The following is a 22265-nucleotide window of genomic DNA, read 5'->3' as shown; positions in this document are numbered from 1 at the left end:
AGCCAAGCAACTAGAGTGAAGAGGCAACATCGTCCTAAGAGAGATTTCATTCAGGCCTTAGGGAAACCGGATGAATCACTGTTGCCCCACAAGGGAGTATGCCTTCCAGCAAATCTTCCCGATGCCAGATTTAATTCCTCTCTTCTCAGGACTATGCTAAATTCTTGGTGTTCTCCCATCCTTCCAAAATGAAAAGTTTTATAGTGTGTCCTTTGAAAAAAATTGGACTTAACCTCTGTATTACTTTTTAAAGTTTTAAAATGGGTAATACATTCACAAGGTACAAAACTCAGGAAAGACCAAAAGGAAAGTAAAAAGTTTTCTTCCACCTCTACCCACAGCCACCCGGTTTCTTTTCTTGGAGGCAACCAACATTACCAGTTTCTCATCTATTCTTCCAAAAATATCCTGTACATAAAAAAGCAAACGTATGCAAATAGATGTGAGAATGTGTATACACATATATATTTCTTCCGTCTCCCTTTTTTCCACACAAATAATAGCACATCATTACATACTGTTCATGCATTACCTTTTTTTTTAACCTAACCACTTATTTTGATAAGTTCAGATCAAAACAAAAAGAGCTTCCAACACATCCGCTTTGTTTTTTTCCTTTTGATGACATAGTAGTCCACTGGGTGCATGTGCCACGATCCATTTGGAAATTTACCCTAATGTAAATATGAGATTTAGTCTCATATACTAGAGTTCTCTATGTATTTGTGTCTATTTCTGGGTATGCAGAATGCCCCCTGTGATGGTTAGGTTCATGTGTCAACTTGGCCAGGTGATGGTACCCAGCTGTCTGGTCAAGCAAGCACTGCCCTAATCATTGCTGTGGAACGTTTGTGGCTGGTTAATAAACCAACAGGCTGGTTTATTAAATCATCAGTCCATTGGCTGCAGCTGTGACTGATGACGTCAACAAAGGGCGGGTCTTCCACAATGAGAAAATGCAGTCAGCTGGATTTAATCCAATCAGTTGAAGACTTTTAAGTAAGACAGACAGAGGACCTTCACTTCTTCGGCTGACCAGCAAAGCATTTCCTGAGGAGTTTGTTGAAATTTCCAGTTTGTTTCCTGAGGAGTTCATCCAACACATTCGTCGAAGGTGCCAGTTTGCTGCCAGAGGAGTTCATTGAACATCGTCATTGGAGTTGCCAGTTTGCTGCCTGCCCTATGGAATTTGGACTCGTGCATACCCACAGTTGTGTGAGACACTTTTATAAATCTTATATTTATAGATATCTCTCATTGATTCTGTTTCCCTAGAGAACCCTAATACACCCCCCCATCCAAAAGATTTCTATGTTCTAAACCCCAAAACTTGTGAATATTACTTTTACATAGCAAAAACGACTTTGCAGATGTGATTAAGGTAAGCATTTTGAGATGGAGAGATTATCATGGACTATCCAGTGGGCCCATGTAATCATAGGGTCCTCATAAGAGGGAGACAGAGGCTCAGAATTAGAACAGGAGATGTGATGATGGAAGCAAAGGTCAGAGTGATATTGGCTTTGAAGACAGAGGAAGGGACCATGAGCCACAGAATGCAGGCAGCCTCTAGAAACTGGAAAAGGCAAGGAAACAGATTCTTCCATAGAGCCTCCAGAAGGAACACAATCCTGCTGATGCCTTGACTTTAGCCCAGTGAAACCCATTTTGGAATTCTGACTTCCAAAACTGTAAGATAATACATTTTTGTTGTTTCAAGCCACTGGATTTGTGATAAATTTTTACAGCAGCTATAGGAAACTAATACTTGGGAAAACTATTCTGTTCCATTGACATATCTTTTGTACAAGTACTACACTGTTTTAATTATTGCAGTTTTATAATATGTTTTAATATCTGGTCTGTTTAGGCCCTTTTGTTTCAAGATTTCCCTGGTTCTTCTTGCTTTTTTATTTGCCATGTGGAGTTGAGAAGTAGCTTGTTCAGTCCCAAAAATCTTACTAGAATTTTTACTTAGATCATATTATATTAAATTTAAAGATCAACTAAGAGAGAACTGACATTTTTAGGATGTTGAGTTTCATTTTGCTTTTTTTTTCTTTTCCATTTTGTGTCCTTCTTTAACATCTTCAAGTTTCCTTTATAAAGTTTGTGCACTTTTCTTGAGTTTATTCCTATTTTATTTTTTTAAGTTTTTGTGGTAACATATATACAACCAAAAATTTCCCATTAAACCATTTCCAAGTATACAATTCAGTAGTATTAATTACATTCATAGTATTGTGCTATTGCCAATATCATCCATTACCAAAAATTTCTGTCACTGCAAATAGAAACGCTATACAAATTAAGCATTAACTCCCTTTCCCCACTCCACCCCTTTTGTTGCTATTTTTAAATTCTCATCATAAAGTCAAAACAAATTCATGCCAAAATTCAAATAATACAGAAAAGTATACAGATGAAGGCAAAAGTCATCCAAAATCTTACTAGTAAGCAACCTTCCACATACCAAGTTCTCTTAGCCATTAAAGAAGTCAGTGACTGTTAGGTAGGCAATTATCAGGGATTGCTAAAAATCTCATTGTTATTTTAATTGAGATTGCACTCATTAGGGAAAATCTTCAACTTTATAATATTGAGCCTTCTTCTCTGGGAACATAGTATGTCTCTTCATCAATTCAAATTCTCTTTTATGTCCCTTAGAGTTTTAGATTTCTCCCTACAGGTCCTGAACGTTTAAAATGTTTACTCCTACACACTTTATGGTTTTTGTTGCTACTGTGAGTGGGATCTCTTTCTCTATTACACTGATTATTGTTAGAATGCAATAAAGCAATTGATCTTTGTAAATTTTGTGAGTAGCTATACTAATGTGTTCTTTTATTGTCTATAACAGATTTTCAGCTGAGTCCCTCAAATTATCAGGTATGTAATCATCTCTACCAATCCTTTCCAACATTAAGATCTTTTATTTCATTATTATTACTTTTAGTGGCACTTCTAGAACAATAGCAAATAATCATGGCAATAGATTTTTTTGTCTTTTCCAGATTTTAATGAAAGTCTTTCTAATGTTTCACCAGTAAACAGATGATGGCAGCTTGTTTGGGATATCTGTTTTTTCCTTGGTATGTTAGGGAAACATCTATTTCTTTTTTACTTATTTTTTGTTTGTTTTCTAAATCAGGAATTTATGTTGAATTTTATGAAGGCTTTTCCAGAATGAGGAAATTGATCACATGGTTTTTCTTCTTGCTCTATCAATATGGTCAATTGTAATAGATTTCCTGTTATTGCATTATCCTTGCTCTACTGGAATGGATCACTATTACACGGAACTGAAGGTTTCCCTTTATGGTTTTCCCTTTCTGTGCTCCAAACTGACTGTGCTATTAAGATTATTGTTCTTCTAACAAAATACTAGTTTTCTGCTGATTAAACTTCGGTTTTATTAGAGTTTGCCTCCCTGAGATTTCAGACAGATCACTCAGATTGTAGTTTAAGATATACCCTGAACTTTTCAATCACACATTTATAAATATCCTCATGGATTGTTGTGTTACATTTCCTAGAGTTGTTGTGACACAATTGGGATTGCTTAAAACCACAGAAATTTATTCTCCCACATTTCCATGCCCAATCTGTTCTATCTGCTTATAATGTCTCTTCTTCACCCAAGAAATCTTCCCTTTTTAAGACTGAAGTCACAGGTCAAACTTTCTGGTAAATCATGATAAGGTTTACCTTACCAAAATCATTGCCTCCTTCCTTTAGGGTACTGAAAATCTTGAGCAAAGCACCACAGACTGACTATAGGCAAATCTCATTTTTTTTTGCACTTTACTTTATTGAGCTTTGCAGATATTTTATTTTTAACAAATTGAAGTTTTGTGGTGACCCTGCATCAAGCAAGTCTATTGGTGCTATTTTTCCAACAGCATGTGCTCACTTTGTGTCTCAGTTCACATTTTGGTAATTCTCTTAATAGTTCAAAGTTTTTCATTATCATTCTATCTGTTATAGTGATCTTTGATTTTTGATGTTACTATTTTAATTGTTTTGGGGCACCATGAACCATGCCCATGTAAGAAACAAATTTAATCAATAAAAGTTGTGTGTGTTCTGACTGCCCCACTGACTGGCCATTCCCCATCTCTCTCCCTCTCCTTGGGCCTCCTTATTCCCTCAGACAAAGCAATATTGAAATTAGGCCAATTAATAACCCTACAGTGGTCTCTAAGTCTTCAAGTGAGAGGAAAAGTTGCATGTCTCTCACTTTAAATCAAAAGCTAGAAATGATTAAGCTTAATGAAGAGGCATGTTGAAAGCCAAAACAGGCCAAAAGCTAGGCCTCTTGCGCCAAACAGTTAGCCAAGTTGTGAATGCAAAAGAAAAGTTCTTGAAGATTTAGCTAACATTATTGATGAAGGGGGCTACACAAAACAATGGATTTTCAATGTGGATGAAACAGCCTTCTACTTGAAGAAGATGCCATCTAGGACTTTCATAGCTAGAGAGAAATCAATGCCTGGCTTCACAGCTTGAAAGGATGGGTTGACTCTCTTGTTAGGGCTAATGCAGCTGGTGACTTTAAGTTGAAGCCAGTGCTCATTTACCATTCTGAGAATCCTGGGCCTTAAGAATTATGCTAAATTTACTCTGCCTATGCTCTCTAAATGAAACAACAAAGCCTGGATGGCAGCACATCTGTTTACAATGTGGTTTACTGAATATTTTAAGCCCACTGTTGAGACCTATGGCTCAGAAAAAAAGATTCCTATAAAAATCTGACTGCTCATTGTCAATGCACTTGGTCATTCAGGAGCCCTGATGGAGATGTAGAATGAGATGAGTGTTGTTTTCATGCCTGCTAACACAACATCCATTCTGCAGCCCATGGATCAAGGAGTAATTTCGACTTCCAAGTCTTATTATTTAAGAAATACAGTTTGTAAGGCTATAGCTGCCATAGATAGGAATTCCTCTGGATCTGGATAAAGGCAATTGGAAACCTTCTGGAAAGGGTTCACCATTCTAGATACCATTAAGAAAATTCATGATTCATGGGAGGAGGTCAAAATATCAACATTAACAGGAGTTTGGAAAAAGCTGATTTCAACCCTCATAGATGACTTTGAGGGGTTCAAGACTTCAGCGGAGGAAGTAACTGCAGATGTGGTGGAAGTTGAAAGAGAACTAGAATTAGAAGCGGAGACTGAATATGGGACTGAGTTGCTGCAGTCTCATGGTAAAACTTGAACAGATGAGGAGTTACGTCTTATGGATGAGCAAAGAAAGTGGTTTCTTGAGATGGAATCTACTCCTGGTGAAGATGCTGTAAACACTGTTGAAATGACAAGAACATCACATAAACTTAGTTAATAAGGTAGCCAGCAGGGTTTGAAAGGATTGATTCCAATTTTGGAAGAAGTTCTACTGAAGGTAAAATGCTAGCAACAGCACTGCATGCTACAGAGAAATCTTTCATAAAAGGAAGACTCAGTCCATGCAGCAAACTTTATTGTTGTCTGAGTCAATCAATGCAGCAAATTTTATTGTCTTATTTTAAGAAATTGTCACAGCCGCCCTACTTGAGCAACCACCACCCCAATCAGACAACAGCCATCAACATCCAAGCAAGAACCCCACACCAGCAAAAAGATTACAACTGGCTGAAGGCACAGATGATGGTTAGCATTTTTCAGCAAAAAAAGTATTTTTTTTAATTAAATTCAGTTTTATTGAAATACATTCACACACCATACAATCATCCATGATATACAATCCACTGTCCACAGTATGATAACATAGTTATGCGTTCATCACCACAGTCTATCTCTGAACATTTTCCTTACATCAGAAAGAACCAGAACAAGAATAAAAAATAAAAGTGAAAAAAAACACCCAAATCATCCCCCCATCCCACCCCATTTGTCCTTTAGTTTTTATCCCCATTCCTCCACTCATCCATACACTAGATAAAGGGGGTGTGATCCACAAGGTCTTCACAATCACACTGTCACCCCTTGTAATCTACATTATTATATAATTGTCTTCAGGAGTCCAGACTGCTGGGTTGGAGTTTGGTAGTTTCAGGTATTTACTTCTAGCTATTCCAATACATTAAAGCCTAAAAGGTGTTATCTATATAGTGCATAAGAATGTCCACCAGAGTGACCTCTCGACTCCATTTGGAATCTCTCAGCCACTGAAACTGTTTCGTCTCATTTTGCATCCCCCTTTTGGTCAAGAAGATATTCTCAGTCCCACGATGCCGGGTCCACATTCATCCCCGGGAGTCATACTCTGCGTTGCCAGGGAGATTTACAACCCTGGGAGTTGGGTCCCACGTAGGGGGGAGGGCAGCGAGTTCACCTGTTGAGATGGCTCAGTTAGAGAGAGGGCCACATCTGAGCAACAAAGAGGTACTCAGGGGGAGACTCTAAGGCACCATTACATACAACTTTAGACTTTCCTTTGTGGTAATGAGCTTCATAAGGGCAAGTCCCATGCTTGAGGGCTCAGCACATCGAACTGCCAGTCCCAATGTTTGAGCAACAAAGTATTTTTAATTAAGGTATGTACGTTGTTTTTTCATACATAATGCTATTGCACATTTAATACCCTATAACCAGCGTAAACAACTTATATATGCACTGGGAAATCAAAAATTTTGTGTGATTCACTTTATTGTAATATTCGCTTTATTGTGATTATGGTTTATGGAATGGAACTAGCAGTATCTCCGAGGTAGCCTGTAGTTCTATTTCTTTCTCCCCTCCCGAAGCGCTAGATCCTAGCTCAATTTCATAGTTTCATCCACCTCCTAGGGCTTCTCCAATTCCACCACTTCCAGGGACTCGGAAAACAACTCGCTCTGGCAAATTGACTGACTCAGCCTGACGCGAAGTGCCGAAAGTCCACGTTCACACACCGCAGAGACAAACTTTCAACAGATGCTCCAAGGAGCCAGGTTATCTACCATAGTGCCTGATGACCGGCAGCTGCGGCACCTGCTGGGAGATGTAGTCCGACCGACCCTAGTACCTCTTGGGAGTTGTAGTCCTCCATCTGGGAGAGAGAAGAGGGCGGCAGTTCGCAAACTTTAAATTATCCTTAGGGATAAATAAAGAGTGCAACCCAAATAACATGCAGATTCTTTGGGACCATTCCTCGGGCTCGCAAGCAGTGGCCAAAGTGGCTCTGGGCGGATTCGAGAAGGGCGGGGAGACGTTACGTTGACGCGGGCGTGACCCTGCCGAGGAGGGTTTGGCGGGATTTCCGAAAGCGGCGGAGCCGAGTGCGCGCTGCGGCCTAGACCCAGACCAGAGGAAAGCTGAGGCCCCCCGGGGCGCGTAGTTAGGAGCTGAGTAGGGGAGCTGGGCTGTGTGCAGAAGGCCTGGGCTCGGGAGTAGGGAAGTGTGGCGCTAGCGACAGGTCCGGGGTCCGTCGGGGGTGGGCGCACACCGGGCCAGCGGACAGAAGTCTGAGTGGACTGCGGCCGAGTGAGCAGCGCTGCAGGCCGAGGTGAGTGAAAGGCGCAGACCCGGCCCCTTTCCACGGCTCGTCCTCGCGTTAGTCGGACTGGGACACGGGCCCGTGCTCCCGCAGCCGGCTTACCCGGCTCCTCCGTGCTAGGTGAGAAACCGAGATGGTGGAGCAGGGCGGGTTCCAGGCCCAACCGCCTCTCAGAGCTCGTTGTGGAGAAAACGGGATCTGGGAGGAACCGTGGAGACCTTCATTTCCATCACCCATTCTATGGGCGAGGAAGTCGAGACCCAGAGAGGTGTGGTGACTTAGTTAAGGTCACAGCTTTTTAGTGCTGGCGCCAGGATTTCTTATTTCTGGCCATTTCTCTTGACGTCACGCCACGTTTTGCTTACAAAGTACCAACCTCCGTTTGCCAGAAAATATTTTCATAATCTAATGTGGAAGATCGATCACGTGGTGCCGAGGGAATGATGGGAAGTGACTTTTTTTCCCCCTAAACTTAACGAAATATAGTGTAATATACATAGAGAAAAATGCACACATCACAAGTATTTACAGTTCCATGAATTCTTACAAAATAAATATACCTGTGTAATCACCACTCAGGTCAAGAAATAGAATGCCGTCAGCACACCAGAATCCTCCCTTGCAAAACTTCGTCCAGTACTTGCCCCACTTTCCTTCAGAGGCAACCACTACACGGACCTAAAACACCACTGACTAATTTTGCCTATTTTTGAATAGTGTATTAATGAAATAATACTTTATATATATAAATCATTTTGTGACTGACTTCATGCAACATTATGTTTGTAGATTCATAAATACCCTTGCATATAGCAGTACTTCATTCTCATTACTAAGTAGTATTCTTTATCCATTCTACTTATGTCTTGGTTCCAGTTTTTGGTTTTTATGAGAAAGGCTGCTGTGAACATTCCTATATATATATTTTGGTGCACACATGCATGCTTTTCAGGTGGTTTATACACAAGAGTAGTGAAATTCCTGCCTCATAGGATTTGTCTATTTTCATCTTTCACATTTAATGCTATTCCAAAGTGGTTGAAATGATATACATTCACAGCTCTGTATGAGTGTTTAGTTGTTCCACATGCTTCCCAACACTTGAATATTGTTAGTGAGTTTAATTTTAGCAATTCTAATGGGTATATAGTATTATCTTCATTGTGGTTTTAATTTTAATTTCCCTGATTACTAATAAGGTTGAGCATTTGTTCATTTGTTTATTGGCCATCTGGATATCTTCTATTGTGAAGTGCTTGTTTAAATCTCTACTCATTTTTCTTTGGGTTGTCTTTTTCTTAACTGATTTAAAGGAGTTCTTTATATAATCTGGTTATCAGCTGTTGGTTATATATGTGGCAAAATTTTCTCCCAAACTATTTTCTTAATGTTATCTTTTGATGAATAGAAGTTCTGAATATAATGTAGTCCAATTTTTATCTTTGCCTTTATTTTATGGTTTGTTGCATTTTCTATAGTTTAAGAAATCTTCCCTATACCAAGGTCATGAAGATATTCTCCTATATTAAAAGCTTTGTTTTACCTCTTATGCTTAGATCTACCATCTAAATTGGAGATTAATATTTTTCTATGGTGTGAGATATCATAGTCAAGTTCATTTTATTCTATAATACTATTCAGTCAACCCATCACTGTTTACTGAAAAGACCATCCTTTCATCATTGCTCTGCAGTGCCATCTTTTTCATAATTTACAAAGAATGTTATTTAAATTTAAATTGCATCCAGGTGATTTGGATAAATTGAATTATCCTGTGCTCACAGTATGCAAAATGTGCCACCTAAGAGATCTGTGCCTAAACCAATCCAGACAAATGATCATCTTATTTTCTAATCAAGTCTCCAAGAGTGGAGACTTTGTGTCTCTTATCTTTTAGGTTAAATTTGTCCTAATATTTGTCCATATTCTTTTGATGTTATTTAAGTATTCTTGTGGACATCAAGACTTGTTCATTTTTACAACTTGATGATACTTAGAAAAGATTTTTTGTACTCAATTCTTCTTTCCAAGCTGAGCATTTTAAATTCTATAATAATAACATGGCTAAGTATATGTCTTAAACTAAATGGAAGGGCTTACACTGAGCAGGTGGCTTGCATGTTATTTATTCATTTGTTCATTCATTGAGGTGTCTAAAGCTCTGGAATTGACTAAAATGGTGATCCTTGAATTTCATACTCTCCTGTTGGCAGCAACAAGTGTGTCTACAAGCTATGATCTTTACTTAAGTTTCACTATCAGGAATGGAGGCTTATGGGCAGCCATTTTGTACCTTCAGTTCACTCCTGTCTCCCTTCCTCCACCCCACCTGCCCCCAGAATCCCTCTTGTTAGAAGGGAAAAATGGAACTAAAGCTTTTTAACCTTTCATCAGTCTTATTATTTTTTCAGTAGAGTCCTGGAATGTCTACATTCATCTACCAAACATTTACCAAACACCTAACATAATGTATCATGAAACATATAAAAATAAATAAGACTTTGCTCCTACCCTCAAGGAATATAAGGTAAGGTTACAGAGAGGAATAGTTAATGTAGTTAAGCTGTGCATCTTTAAGAAACCAAGTGGTCCTGGTTCTTCCTAAAGTCTTTCTTATACAATTAACTTTCTAAAAGGAGGGAATGCTGGTAAAAGGTTGTTCTTTTTCCTGCCATGGGTAGGTCAGTGATTAGACTAAAAGCTTAACAAGTAATTCTTCAGAGATTTATTGCAAAACTAAATTGCAACTCCATACTTAGGCCGCATTGTTGCTCTAGTGTTCTTGATGGCCACCTGTATTTTTCAGTATTGAACACCCTGAGTAATGGCTATGCAGATGCAGCTTGAAGCAAATGCAGATACTTCAGTGGAAGAAGAAAGCTTTGGCCCACAACCTATTTCACGGTTAGAGGTATGTACTTAGTTGTTAATTTTGTTATTATAATGCTGAACAAGATTCTTCTACCTGATAGGAGAATTCACTGCCTTTTACTTAAACCACTGGTTTCCATTCCAAGTCAAGACTCAAATGAGAGTTTTCATGAGGGTTGTCAAGGGTTCTGTAGAAAGGCTTAATAATAGGAGCTCAACATGTTTGACCAGGGCTCTTTTGTCTATAATTCTCCTCCTACATTATTTTTCTTTCTCAGAGTTGAACTGTCAGAAACTAAGACACCCTAGAATTCCCTGGTAGAGTCTCTGTACTGTTTGCACTAACTATAAAAGTGCTGTCCAGGGAATTCTAGTGGCCTGTGTCAGCTATGTAGGGAGAAAGGAGCAACTTCTCTACATTTACCCAGATCTGTGCTGAAATTACTAGTAAGACAGCTATCATAGGCAGAGAGAAGGACTTGGGGATATAAAGAAATAAAAGCCAAGTTCCAATCCAGGACTGTGCCCAAGAGCACTAAGCACCAGAGCTGGAGTCCATTGTACAGTGGTCCAGTGTAAGTGCAGCTGACTTGGGTTAAAGAAGTTGGCGGGGAAAGGAGAGAAAGTTTTGGTTCTTCTTGTCTTATTATGCATATTTCTCTCATCCCCAGCTGAGCTTCAAGACCCCAGAAGTTATGTAAATGGCTTTGTGGTAAAACATCAGAGAGGCAGGAGCCTCATTTTTAGTTCAGAGTCATAACTTTCGGTACCATGAGCATCCTTATACCCATGCATATGTATTCATTATTGCTGAAATAGTCCTTGCTGGAATAGCAAACAAAGTATAGAGAGATTATTCTCTCCCTTTGCCAAGCCCTTCCTTGCCCTCAAATAGGTATTTATCCCCTCACTAACTTGCTCTCTCCCCAGAAGTCACAATTTTGGTGGCTAATAAATCCAAAGGTGCTTGGGTATAGGGGGAGAATGGTGTCCTCAGGTGGTTTGTTTTGAAAAGTAGGATAAGGGTCCCTGACCAAAAGTAATTGTCTCCAGTCTTTACAGCAGAACATCTCAGTGATTGTGCTGCAAAGGATAATTTATGTGCTAAGATAGTGATCCCCTCTGCTCTGGAACAGCCTTATCTCATTACCCTAGCATAATATAAAAATATCATTTTCTATGTGTGCTTGATGCGAAAAGGTTGGGAAGCACTGGTTTAGAGTACCCTTTTAGGGACCAGGCTGTCAAGGATTGTGTAGAATCATAGTCATAAAAGGTTGGGAATTAGTGGTTTATTCCCATTGCTTGCAAATTACTGGCTTAATCCTACTACATAATAAGAGTTCATTTTAATGTGCATGACTTTGTACTAGATTAAAAATGAAAAGGTTGATAATTTGTTATTCAGTACCTCATATGTGAGGCACACGTTTCAAAACTTGCAAATAATATTACAATTCTTCAAAACAACTCTGAAATAGGTGGGACAAGTATTCCCATTTGACAGATGAGAGAACTGAAGCTTAAATTATAGTTTTCTTCCCTTGCAGCAGTGTGGCATAAATGCCAATGATGTGAAGAAACTGGAAGAAGCTGGATTCCATACTGTTGAGGCTGTTGCCTATGCACCAAAGAAGGAGCTAATAAATATTAAGGGAATTAGCGAAGCCAAAGCTTATAAAATTCTGGTAAGTACAGCTCATATGATTTAGGAAGGCATTAGAGGAACAATACAAAAGGGTATCCAGTGAAATTTAGTCTTCTTCCCTCCATCCCTCCATCCCTTGTTCTCCTGTCATCCTGTTCCCCTTTGCAGAGACGACTCTAATGGCCAGTTTCTTATCTTTGTATGTACCTTTTTGCATAAATTCACATTTTTCTAGAAAATTGCAATATCGTGAAATATGACATAAATACTGTCAAATTGACTATCAGTTCACACTCCCACGAGTAGTGAGTGGTGTAAATACCTTCTCTTTCTATGTATTATGATCTCTTACCTGAGAAATATGGTCATTATTATGCAACCATTAGAAACAGTTTAGAATAATATTTATTTACATAGGAAAATCCTCCTGATATAAGAAAGCAGCTTAAGAAAATGTGTGTGTGTGTGTGTGTGTGTGTATGGGGCTTATGGTTCAAAGGGGAAATTTTAGGTTGTATATATGTTACTGGAATAAAAATTTAAAAAAAAAGCAAACCATAGTACTTTACAACAGAAACAGTGAACCCTAATGTAAATCATGGACTATAGTTAATGGACAATTATAACAGTAATCTTAAATGGACTATAGTTAATGGACAATTATAACAATAATCTTAAATGGACTATAGTTAATGGACAATTATAACAATAATCTTAAATTGATTGTAACAAATGTACCACACTAATGTATGATGTTAATAATAGGGGGAAATATATGGAACTCTGTATTTTCTGCATGATTTTTCTGTTAACCTACAACTTCTCCAATTAAAAAAAATACATACATGCATGTGTATGTGTATTAAGCGTGTATGTATAGTGCATAAACTAGGGATAAATTTACCAAGATATTAACACTGTTATTTCTGATTGTAGGAATGTGATCAATTTTTATTTTTTGCCTCAATTTTTTAAAATTCTACATCTTCCGTAGTAAAAACATATTTCACATAGCAAAGAAGATTTTATTACTTGAGTATTAATTAAGCACTCAGTGTTTATAATCTTATCAGTTAACTTATTATAGGTAATGTTCTTTAATAATTACAAGGGAATGTGATTTCAGAGCATGTGCTTTTTAGTTTTTTTCCCCTTACTAAGTGACATAAAAGTGATTTTACTGACTTAAGTTGATTATGAGGTAGTGACTTAATAATCCCTTATATAGCACTTTATCTTTGAAATTCCATCCTTTTCACATATATTCTTATTTGACCTTCATAACGACATTGAGAAAGCTAGGTAGGACTGATATTATCTCTTTTATGGATGAGGAAACTTAGGCACAGAGTTCAATTGACTGCTGTTATAGTTTCAGAAAAATCTTGTCTGAAAAAGAATCTTCAAAAGCCAAAGAATCTTCAGAAAAGAATGCTTCTTTTCTTAGTGGATAGCCTCACTGCATTTAATTCTGCCATGTAATTTAGGCACGTGTACAGTAAATCTGTGATTTTTGTGTACTATATAAGCCCAATTAATTCTGTTTTATTGGGTATTCTTACACTAAGAGCTTTAAATTTTTAAGCAATGTCAGGGCTATTACACTAGACATTTATTTAGTACCACTCATTAATTACTAGTAATTCAGTCAGGGCTCAATTCTTAATTTAAGCCATAAAAGTAAAAGTGTTGCCATCTATGGAAGTACAAGTTATTTATTGGATAACTCAAATAAATGTTTGTTGAAATGATGACTCAACTGGAAATAATTCTGAATCCCTAATACTTCATTAAAGGATGGGTTATTGACTGAACCAGTAGGGGTCCCTAAAGTCTATTTTTTATTTCTTTTTGGGCATCAGTTCTGTGATTAAACAAATACTCAAAGAGTCTTCGTTTATGCTTCGTCAGGCCTTACTTTTGCAAATCAAATCAGTGCTCTGCTTCTATGAAGACATAAACACAAATCTTTAATCATTGAGATGTGCAAAATGATGCAGTCGTATGTGTCCTTTTATTTTACTGCCCTCTTTGATTTGGTCATTTTTTTATTGTGAGTCTGTGGTAGGTAAAGATTATGATTATATATTTGCTTTGAATGTTAAAGATGATTTGTTCAGTCACTGGGTATTCCCCTATTCTTTGGAATTTAGACTTTCAGCAAGTATCCATTGTCACAATGGAGAAAGGAAACTATCTTAAAAGATAATCCATTTCCAGAATATAAATCAGAATGGTTGAGAGAGAAAGACATTGTACATGCAACAATTCATTCAGTAAATGCCACATTCTTCTGTGGCTTTTTCACATTTTCAAAATTTAATGTAGTTGTAATTAGCTTTTTTTTTTAATTGTGGCAACATTTATATAACATAACATTTCCTATTTCAACCACTTTCAAATATACAATTCAGAGATCTTAATTGCATTCACAATGTTGTGCCACCATTATGTAATTGGCTTTTTTTGAACTGTGCTTTCTTGGCCCACTATGATCACACTGACTGATTTAGCATGAATATTTGTTCTAGTATTTTTCTTTTACTTGCCATCCAATGCCTTGCATCTAAGGTTTTGGTAGGTCTTGGCTTATGAAAACTCCTACAGATTTAAGACTTCTACTTAGTACTCCGCTCCTTTGCAGCAGAGGATAAGCAGGATTATGATAAAGGTATAAAAATTGAACTGGGTTATTTTACGCAACATGATGTCTTCAAGGTTCATCCATGTTGTTACATGTATCAGAACTTCATTCCTTTTTATGGCTGAGTACAGTTATCCATAACTGCTACATCGTGGCTTTCCCCATCACAGTTTCAGTATATTTTGGGTTGGCATAAGAAATTAAATGTGAATTTTGGGGGAGTTTTGTGGAAGCCACAGATGACACGTGACGGCAGAAGATGTAATGGCAGTTGGCTGACATTGTGGTGTTAATGAGTTGACCATAAGGCAGATCAAGAAGAAGAGAAGGAAATCCATGAAGCCCTTGCTGCAGCTCCTCCAGCAACTGCAATGCATTTTGCATAAACCATAAGATCCACAGCTCTCTCTTGTAGAAAGTACGATGTTCTTTTGGGTGCAGGATTGTTATAAAAAAGGCGTTCTGTTAGACTCTCTCAACATACAAGAAAAGTCTTAAGTTCTTATATGATTCCCTAAAGGAAAATGAAGGTGAAGGCTCTACTCCTATGGCTTTTCAGGCCAGCAAAAGCTGGCTTGAAAATTTTAAAAAAAGGTTTAGCCTCCACAATGTAAATGTAGCAGGAGAGGCAGCATCTGCCAATCAAGAGGCAACTAGGGAGTTTCCTGAAACCCTGAAGAAACTGATTAAAGAGAGAGGCTACAAACTGGAACAAATATTCAGTGGTAACGAAACAGCCCTATATTGGAAAAAAATGCCTCTGAGGACATCATCAGCGAAGAAGAGAAGTGAGCCCCTGATATATAAAGCTTTTAATCTCAAACTTTGTAAGGAAAGGACAAGTACCAATTGCTTATCTTCTGGATGTTCAATAAGAAGGCTTGGAAAACCAAAGCACTTTTCTTTGACAGGTTCCATCAGTCTTTTATGCCAGAGGTTAGAAAATACCTTGCCTACTGGTGAGTACCAGTAGGGAATTTCAAAGGTTATTATTTTTTTTTTCATGTTTGTTGTTAATATGCAGTATGTTCAGTATTATCTCCTAAAATTTGTTTCATTTTTTAAAATTTTCATATTTATTTCATATTTTTAAAATTTCTTTTTCATATAGTATTTTTACCTAACATCAACCTACGTATAGGCTTTGACCAAATACTTAACCCAAATTTTACAATAAGGTACTGTAAACACCCCATAAAAGAAGAAGAAAAAATTCAGGCTTCTTCTCTGGTATGAAGGAAGTGCCAAAAAATTTTACATGGATTTTCCAGATGACGGGTGCTGCACCCCTAACCCCCATGATGTGGAAGGGATAACTGTAATATTCCATTGCGTGTATATATTACATGTGTTGATGGACATTTGGCAATTGTGAATAATGCCACTATGAACATCAGTGTCCAAATATCTGTTGAAGTTCCTGCTTTCAATTCTTTGGGGTATATACCTAGAAGTAGGATTGCCAAGTCATATGGTAATTATACTTAACTATTGAGGAACCACCAAACTGTCTTCTACAGCACTGAACCATTTTACATTACCACCAACAATGAATGAGTGTTCCTTTTTCTCTACATCTTCTCCAATACTTGTAATTTTGTTTTTGTTTTTTTTTTAAATAATAGCCATTCTAGTGGGTGTGAAATGGTATTTCATGGAGGTTTTGATTTGCATTTCCCTAATGGCTAATGATGTTGAGCATCGTTTCATGTGTTTATTGGCTATTTGTGTATCTTCTTTGGAGAAATGTCTACTCAAGTCTTCTGCCAAGTTTTTAATTGGGTTGTCTTTTTGTTGTTGCATTGTAGGATTTCTGTATATATTCTGGATATTAAACCCTTATCAGATATGTGATTTCCAAATATTTTCTCCCGTTCTGAAAATTGTCTTTTTACTTCCTTGATAAAGCCCTTTGATGAGCAGAAGTTTTTTATTTTGATGAAGTCCCATTTATTTTTTCTTTTGTTGCTTGTGTTACAAGTTTTGAAACCAGAAAGTGAGTCTTCCAATTTTGCTCTTCTTTTTCAAGAATATTTTGGCTTTCAGAACCCCGTGCAATTCCATATGCATTTGAGAATCAACTTTTCCATTTCTGAAAGGGAAAAAAAAAAAAAAGCTAGAATGTTTATAGGGATTGAATTGAATTTATAGATTACATTTGGTGGTATTGACACCTTAACAATATTAAGTTTTTCAATCTGTTCAGAAAACCAACGTTAGTTTTGATTCTCTTTTTATTCTGTTTCATTTATCGCCATTCTAATCTTTACTATTTCTTCTGCTAACTTTGGGTTTAGTTTGTTCTTTTTTTAGTTCCATTAGGTGGCAAATTATGTTATTGATTATGATCTTTTTTAATGTAGGCATTTAAAGCTATACATTTCCCTTGGAGCACTGCCTTTGCTGTTTGGGTATGTTGTGTTTTCATTTTCATTTGTCTCTAAGTATTTTCTAATTTCCCTTGTGATTTCTTCTTTGACCCATTGGTTGTTTAAAACTGTGTTTAATTTCCACATATTTGTGAGTTTTTCAATTCTCCCTCAGTTATTGATTTTTAGCTTCATTCCATTGTGGTCAAAGAAGATACACTGTATGATTTCAATCTGTTTAAATTTATTAAGATTTGGTTTATAGCCTTACATATGGTCTGTCCTGAAGAAGAATTCATGTATACTTGAGAAGAAAGGGTATTCTGCTGTTGTTGAGTGGAATGTTCTACATATGTCCATTAGATGTAATTTGTTTATATAGTTGTTCAGGTTCTCTATTCCCTTATTGGTCTTCTGTCTAGATGTTCTTTCAGTTATTGAGGGTGGTGTATTGAAGTCTCCAACTATTATTCTAAAACTATGTTTTTTCCTTCAATTCTGTCAGTTTTGCCTCATATGTTTGGGGTTCTGTTGTTAGGTATATATATATTTATAATTGTAATATCTTCTTACTGAATTGAACCTTTTATCAATATATAATATCCTTTGTCTCTTGTAAGCCTTTTTGACTTAAAGTCTATTTTGTCTGATGATATTATGGCCACTCTGGTTCTCTATTGGTTACTATTTGCATAAAATTCTATTATCATGCTTTTATTTTAAACCTCTTTGATTCTTTGTATGTTTAGTGAGTTTCTTATAGACAGTGTATACATTAATTATGTTTTTTCAACCCAACATTCTCTGTCTTTTAATATGACTACATCTAAGGTAGTAAATGATAGGTAGGAATTTACTTCCGCCGTTTAGCCATTTATTTTCTATATGTATTGTATGTTTCTCCATTACTCCTTTCCTGACTTTTTAATTTTCTTCTTCTTTACTTTTCCCTATTTTTAATTATTTTCTTTGTGGTTACCTTGTAATTGTAATTACAATTAATGTCTTAAACTAATAACCTAGTTTGTATGCAGCCTAGTTTCAGTAGTATACAAACAGTCTACTTCTGTACACCACCATCCCATCCCCTTTATATGGTATTGGCTCACATTACAACTTTATACATTGTATGCCCATTAACATAGATTTTAATTTTTGTTTTAAACATTTTCCTTTTAAGTCATATGTGGGGAAAGCAGTTATAAAGCAGAAATACAAAAATATATTATTAATTATATAATTATATTTACCTATGTAATTACCTTTACCATTGTTCTTATGGTTTGAGTTTCTGTCTAGTGTCCTTTTATTTCAGCCCTAAGGACTCCCTTTCGCATTTCTTGTATGGCAGGGCTTCTGGTAATGAACTCTAGCTTTCATTTCTCTGTAAATGTCTTAATTTCTCCTTCATTCTTGAAAAATGATTTTTTCCTTATAGAATTCTTGGTTAACAGTTTTTTTCATTAAGTACTATAAATATGTCATTCCACTGCCTTCTGTTCTCCATGGTTTTTGATGAGAAATCTGCTATTAATCTTACTGAGGATCCCTTTTATGTCACTAGTTGCTTCTCTCTTGCTGCTTTCAAAATTCTGTCTTTGTTTTTGAACTTTTACAATTTCACTATGATACACCTTGGTGTGGATCTCTTTGAATTTATTCTGTTTTGAGTTTGTTTGTTGAGCTTCTTGAATGTACATATTTATGTCTTCCATCTGACTTGGGAAATGTGTGGCCATTATTTCTTCAAATACTCTTTCTGCCATTTTTTCTCTCTTGTCCTTCTGGGATTCCTATGATGCGTACACTGGTACCCTCAGTGGTGCCCCCCCCCCAGGTCTCTCAGGCTCTGTTCATTTTTCTTTATTCTTTTTTCTTTCTGCTCCTCATACTGAATAATTTAAATTGTCTTACCAAATTTGCTGATCCTTTCTTCTGCCTGCTTAAATCTGCTATTGAATTCCTTTAATAAGTTCTTCATTTCAATTATTGTACTTTTCACTTCCATAATTTCTTTTTGGTTCTTTTTTTTATAATTCTTATCTCTTTATTTTGTTCAGATGTTTTCCTAATTTTTTAGTTCTTTGTTCATGGTTTCCTTTAGCTCATTGAACATATTTAAGACAGATGATTTAATGTCTTTGATTATTAGTTCCAATGTCTGAACTTCCTTGGGGGTGTGTTCTGGCAAATTCTTTTTTTCCTGAGGATGATCCATACTTTTCTGTTTCTTTTTGCATTTTGTAATTTTTTGTTGAGAACTGGACATTTTGAGTATTATGTTGTTGTAACTCGGAAAGCCTAATTCTACCTCTTTGGTTTTGCTGGAGTCTTCTTCTCCTTCTCCTTCTTTATCAATTTTTGACCTTTCCATACTTTGTTTGTTCTCAAATGGGAAAAGAAAGAAAAAAAAGAAGAAGAAAGGAAGAAAAAGAGATAATGTCTGTTTTAGACTTCTCTGCTGTTCTGCCAGGGAGGTTGAAACTGCCCTCATTTCTGACTTTCCTTCCTCCCCCATGTTAAAGAGCAGCAATCAGACCACACAGCCCTGGATTTTGGAGGACTAGGTTTTTTTGTTTGTTTGGTTGGTTTTTTTTTTAAATGTACTTTGCCCATTTTTATTAACAATATTTGCCTTTTTCCTGTCAATTAGTAACCCTTTATGCATTAAGGATATTAATCCTTGCTCTACAATACATGCTGCAAATAATATTTTCTCATTGTGGTTTGACATTTAGTTTTATTTATAGTGTCTTTGGTGTCAGGGTTTTCAATTTATATGTGGGCAAAGGTATATAATTTTTACTTTTATGCCTTTGCTTTTTTTTTTTTTTTTTAACTTCAATTTTATTGAGATATGTTCACATACCATATAGTCATCCAAAGTATACAATCAGTTGTTCACAGTACCATTATATAGTTGTTCATTTATCACCCCAGTACATTTCCTGAACATTTTCCTTGTACCAGAAAAAGTGAAAATAAGAGTAAATAGTAAAAGTAAAAAAGAGCACCCAAATCATCCCCCCACCACCCTATTTTTCACCTAGTTTTTTGTCCCCATTTTTCTACTCATCCATCCACACACTGGATAAAGGGAACGTGATCCATAAGACTTTCACAATCATACTGTCACATCTTGTAAGCTACATTGCTATACAGTTGTCTTCAAGAGTCAAGGCTATTGTGTTGCAGTTTGATAGTTTCAGGTATTTACTTCTAGCCATTCCAATGCATTAAAACCTAAAAAGGATTATCTATATAGTGCATAAGAATGCCCACTAGAGTGACCTCTCGACTCCATTTGGAATCTCTCAGCCACTGAAGCTGTTTCATTTCACATCCCTTTTTTGGTCAAGATGTTCTCAATCCCACGATGTCGGGTCCAGAGTCATCCCTGGAGGACTAGGTCCTTTTTGCCTACTCTGCCACCAGCAAGGTACACCAGGAAGTAAGACTGCAGTTCCCATAGCTACCTACCATGTCCTTGGGGGTTGGTAACCACTACATGGAAGGTGAAATTCACCGGTATTTACCACAATTTATCAACCTCTTCATCCAGCTCTTCCTGGGTGCTTCAGGTGTTTCACTAGACTCCAGAGTTCCAAATTAATTGATTCAGACAGTTCTTGCCAGTTCTGTAGCTGTTTTGGTGGAAAGACTGATTCCTCCTTGAGCTTCCTATGCTGCCATCTTTCTACAATCCTCTAAATGTTACAAAATAGAATGTGAATGTTCTCAACTTTGACAATGTAAAGGAAAACTTAGAGCTGACAGATGAGGAGGTTGACATGGGGAAGAAAAGATGGAAGGGCAAATGTCCTTATTTTATAAAGTAGAAAGTTAAGAGATAGAGTTTAGTTGATGGAATAAGAAAGGAAGACTTAAATATGTTGTCAACTTAGCTCTGTGTTGGCACCTTTGTCCTAAATTGGTGAACTGAATATGCATGGGTCTATAATAGTTTCTGGTTTGTTAAATATATGTATGTGTTATTTGAATTGGCAGTTAAAAAATTAGTCTTCTGGTGGTTTGATGGGTTGAGCCCTCTGCCACAGGACTTGCCCTTGGGAAGACTGTTGCTGCAAAGGAGAGGCTAGGCCTCCCTATAATTGTGCTTAAGAGCCTCCTCCCGAATGCCTCTTTGTTGCTCAGATGTGGCCCTCACTCTCTAGCTAAGCCAACTTGGCAGGTGAAATCACTGCCCTCCCCCCATGTGGGATCAGACACCCAGGGGAGTGAATCTCCCTGGCAACGTGGAATATGACTCCCGGGGAGGCATCTAGACCTGGCATCATGGGATGGAGAACATCTTCTTGACCAAAAGGGGGATGTGAAAGGAAATGAAATAAGCTACAGTGGCAGAGAGGTTCCAAAAGGAGCCAAGAGGTCACTCTGGTGGGCACTCTTATGCACAATATAGACAACCCTTTTAGGTTCTAGTGAATTGGAGTAGCTAGCAGTAAATACCTAAAACTATCAAACTACAACCCAGAACCCATGAATTTTGAAGGTGATTGTATGGAGGTATGGCCTGTGAGGGGTGACAGTGTGATTGGGGGGGGGCATGTGGACCATGCTCCCCTTTGTCTAGTTTGTAGATGGATGGGTAGAAAAATGGGGGAAGGAAAACAAACAAACAAACAAAGGCACCCAGTGTTCTTTTTTACTTCAATTGCTCTTTTTCACTTTAATTTTTATTTTTGTTATTTTTGTGTGTGTGGTAATGAGGGTGTTAGGGATTGATTTTGGTGATGAATGCACAACTATGTAATGGTACTGTGAACAATTGAATGTATGCTTTGTTTTGTATGACTGCATGGTATGTGAATATATCTCAATAAAATGAATTTTAAAAAAAATCAGTCTTCATGGAATCTGGAAATTAGTTTATCCTTCAGTTTCCAGAGAGATAAAATAGTCCCTGAACCAGAACCACTAGTATTTTGACTTTTTAAAGAGAAATCATTCTGGAAATTTAGATGTTGTCTTTCCCACTCTATGCTTAGTTTTTGTTTTATTAATCATATTATTTTGTTAATTTAACATTTCTTATTTTTCCCAGACTGAGGCAGCGAAATTGGTTCCGATGGGTTTTACCACTGCAACTGAATTCCACCAAAGGCGGTCGGAGATCATACAGATTACTACTGGCTCAAAAGAGCTTGACAAATTACTTCAAGGTGTAGTAATTCCTTATCCGAGGTTCTAAACTGTAGTTAGCAAATGTCCAAGTCACAGAACAAAACTA

The 22265-nt window shown here is 37.0% G+C and overlaps 1 protein-coding gene and 1 long non-coding RNA gene across 2 annotated transcripts in view; both read left to right on the top strand.

The window, feature by feature from the left end:
- Positions 1-1161: 1161 nt before the first annotated feature.
- On the top strand, positions 1162-6918 carry LOC119533378. Its single transcript, XR_005216631.1, has 3 exons — positions 1162-1215; positions 2861-2889; positions 6795-6918. It is a non-coding gene; the product is annotated as an uncharacterized LOC119533378 (long non-coding RNA).
- Positions 6919-7243: 325 nt separating this feature from the next.
- Positions 7244-22265, top strand: part of RAD51 (RAD51 recombinase) — a 30877-nt gene continuing 15855 nt past the window's right edge. Inside the window, exons 1-4 of the mRNA XM_037835425.1 lie at positions 7244-7491; positions 10289-10393; positions 11904-12041; positions 22080-22197. Of these exons, the coding sequence (XP_037691353.1) occupies positions 10307-10393; positions 11904-12041; positions 22080-22197 (343 nt within the window). The 5' untranslated portion in view covers positions 7244-7491; positions 10289-10306. The remainder of the gene's footprint in view (positions 7492-10288; positions 10394-11903; positions 12042-22079; positions 22198-22265) is intronic.

Source organism: Choloepus didactylus, chromosome 4, assembly GCF_015220235.1.
Source record: "Choloepus didactylus isolate mChoDid1 chromosome 4, mChoDid1.pri, whole genome shotgun sequence".
Lineage (NCBI taxonomy): Eukaryota > Metazoa > Chordata > Mammalia > Pilosa > Megalonychidae > Choloepus > Choloepus didactylus.
Note: the sequence above shows the minus strand (reverse complement) of the source record. Positions and strands in the feature narration are given on the sequence as shown.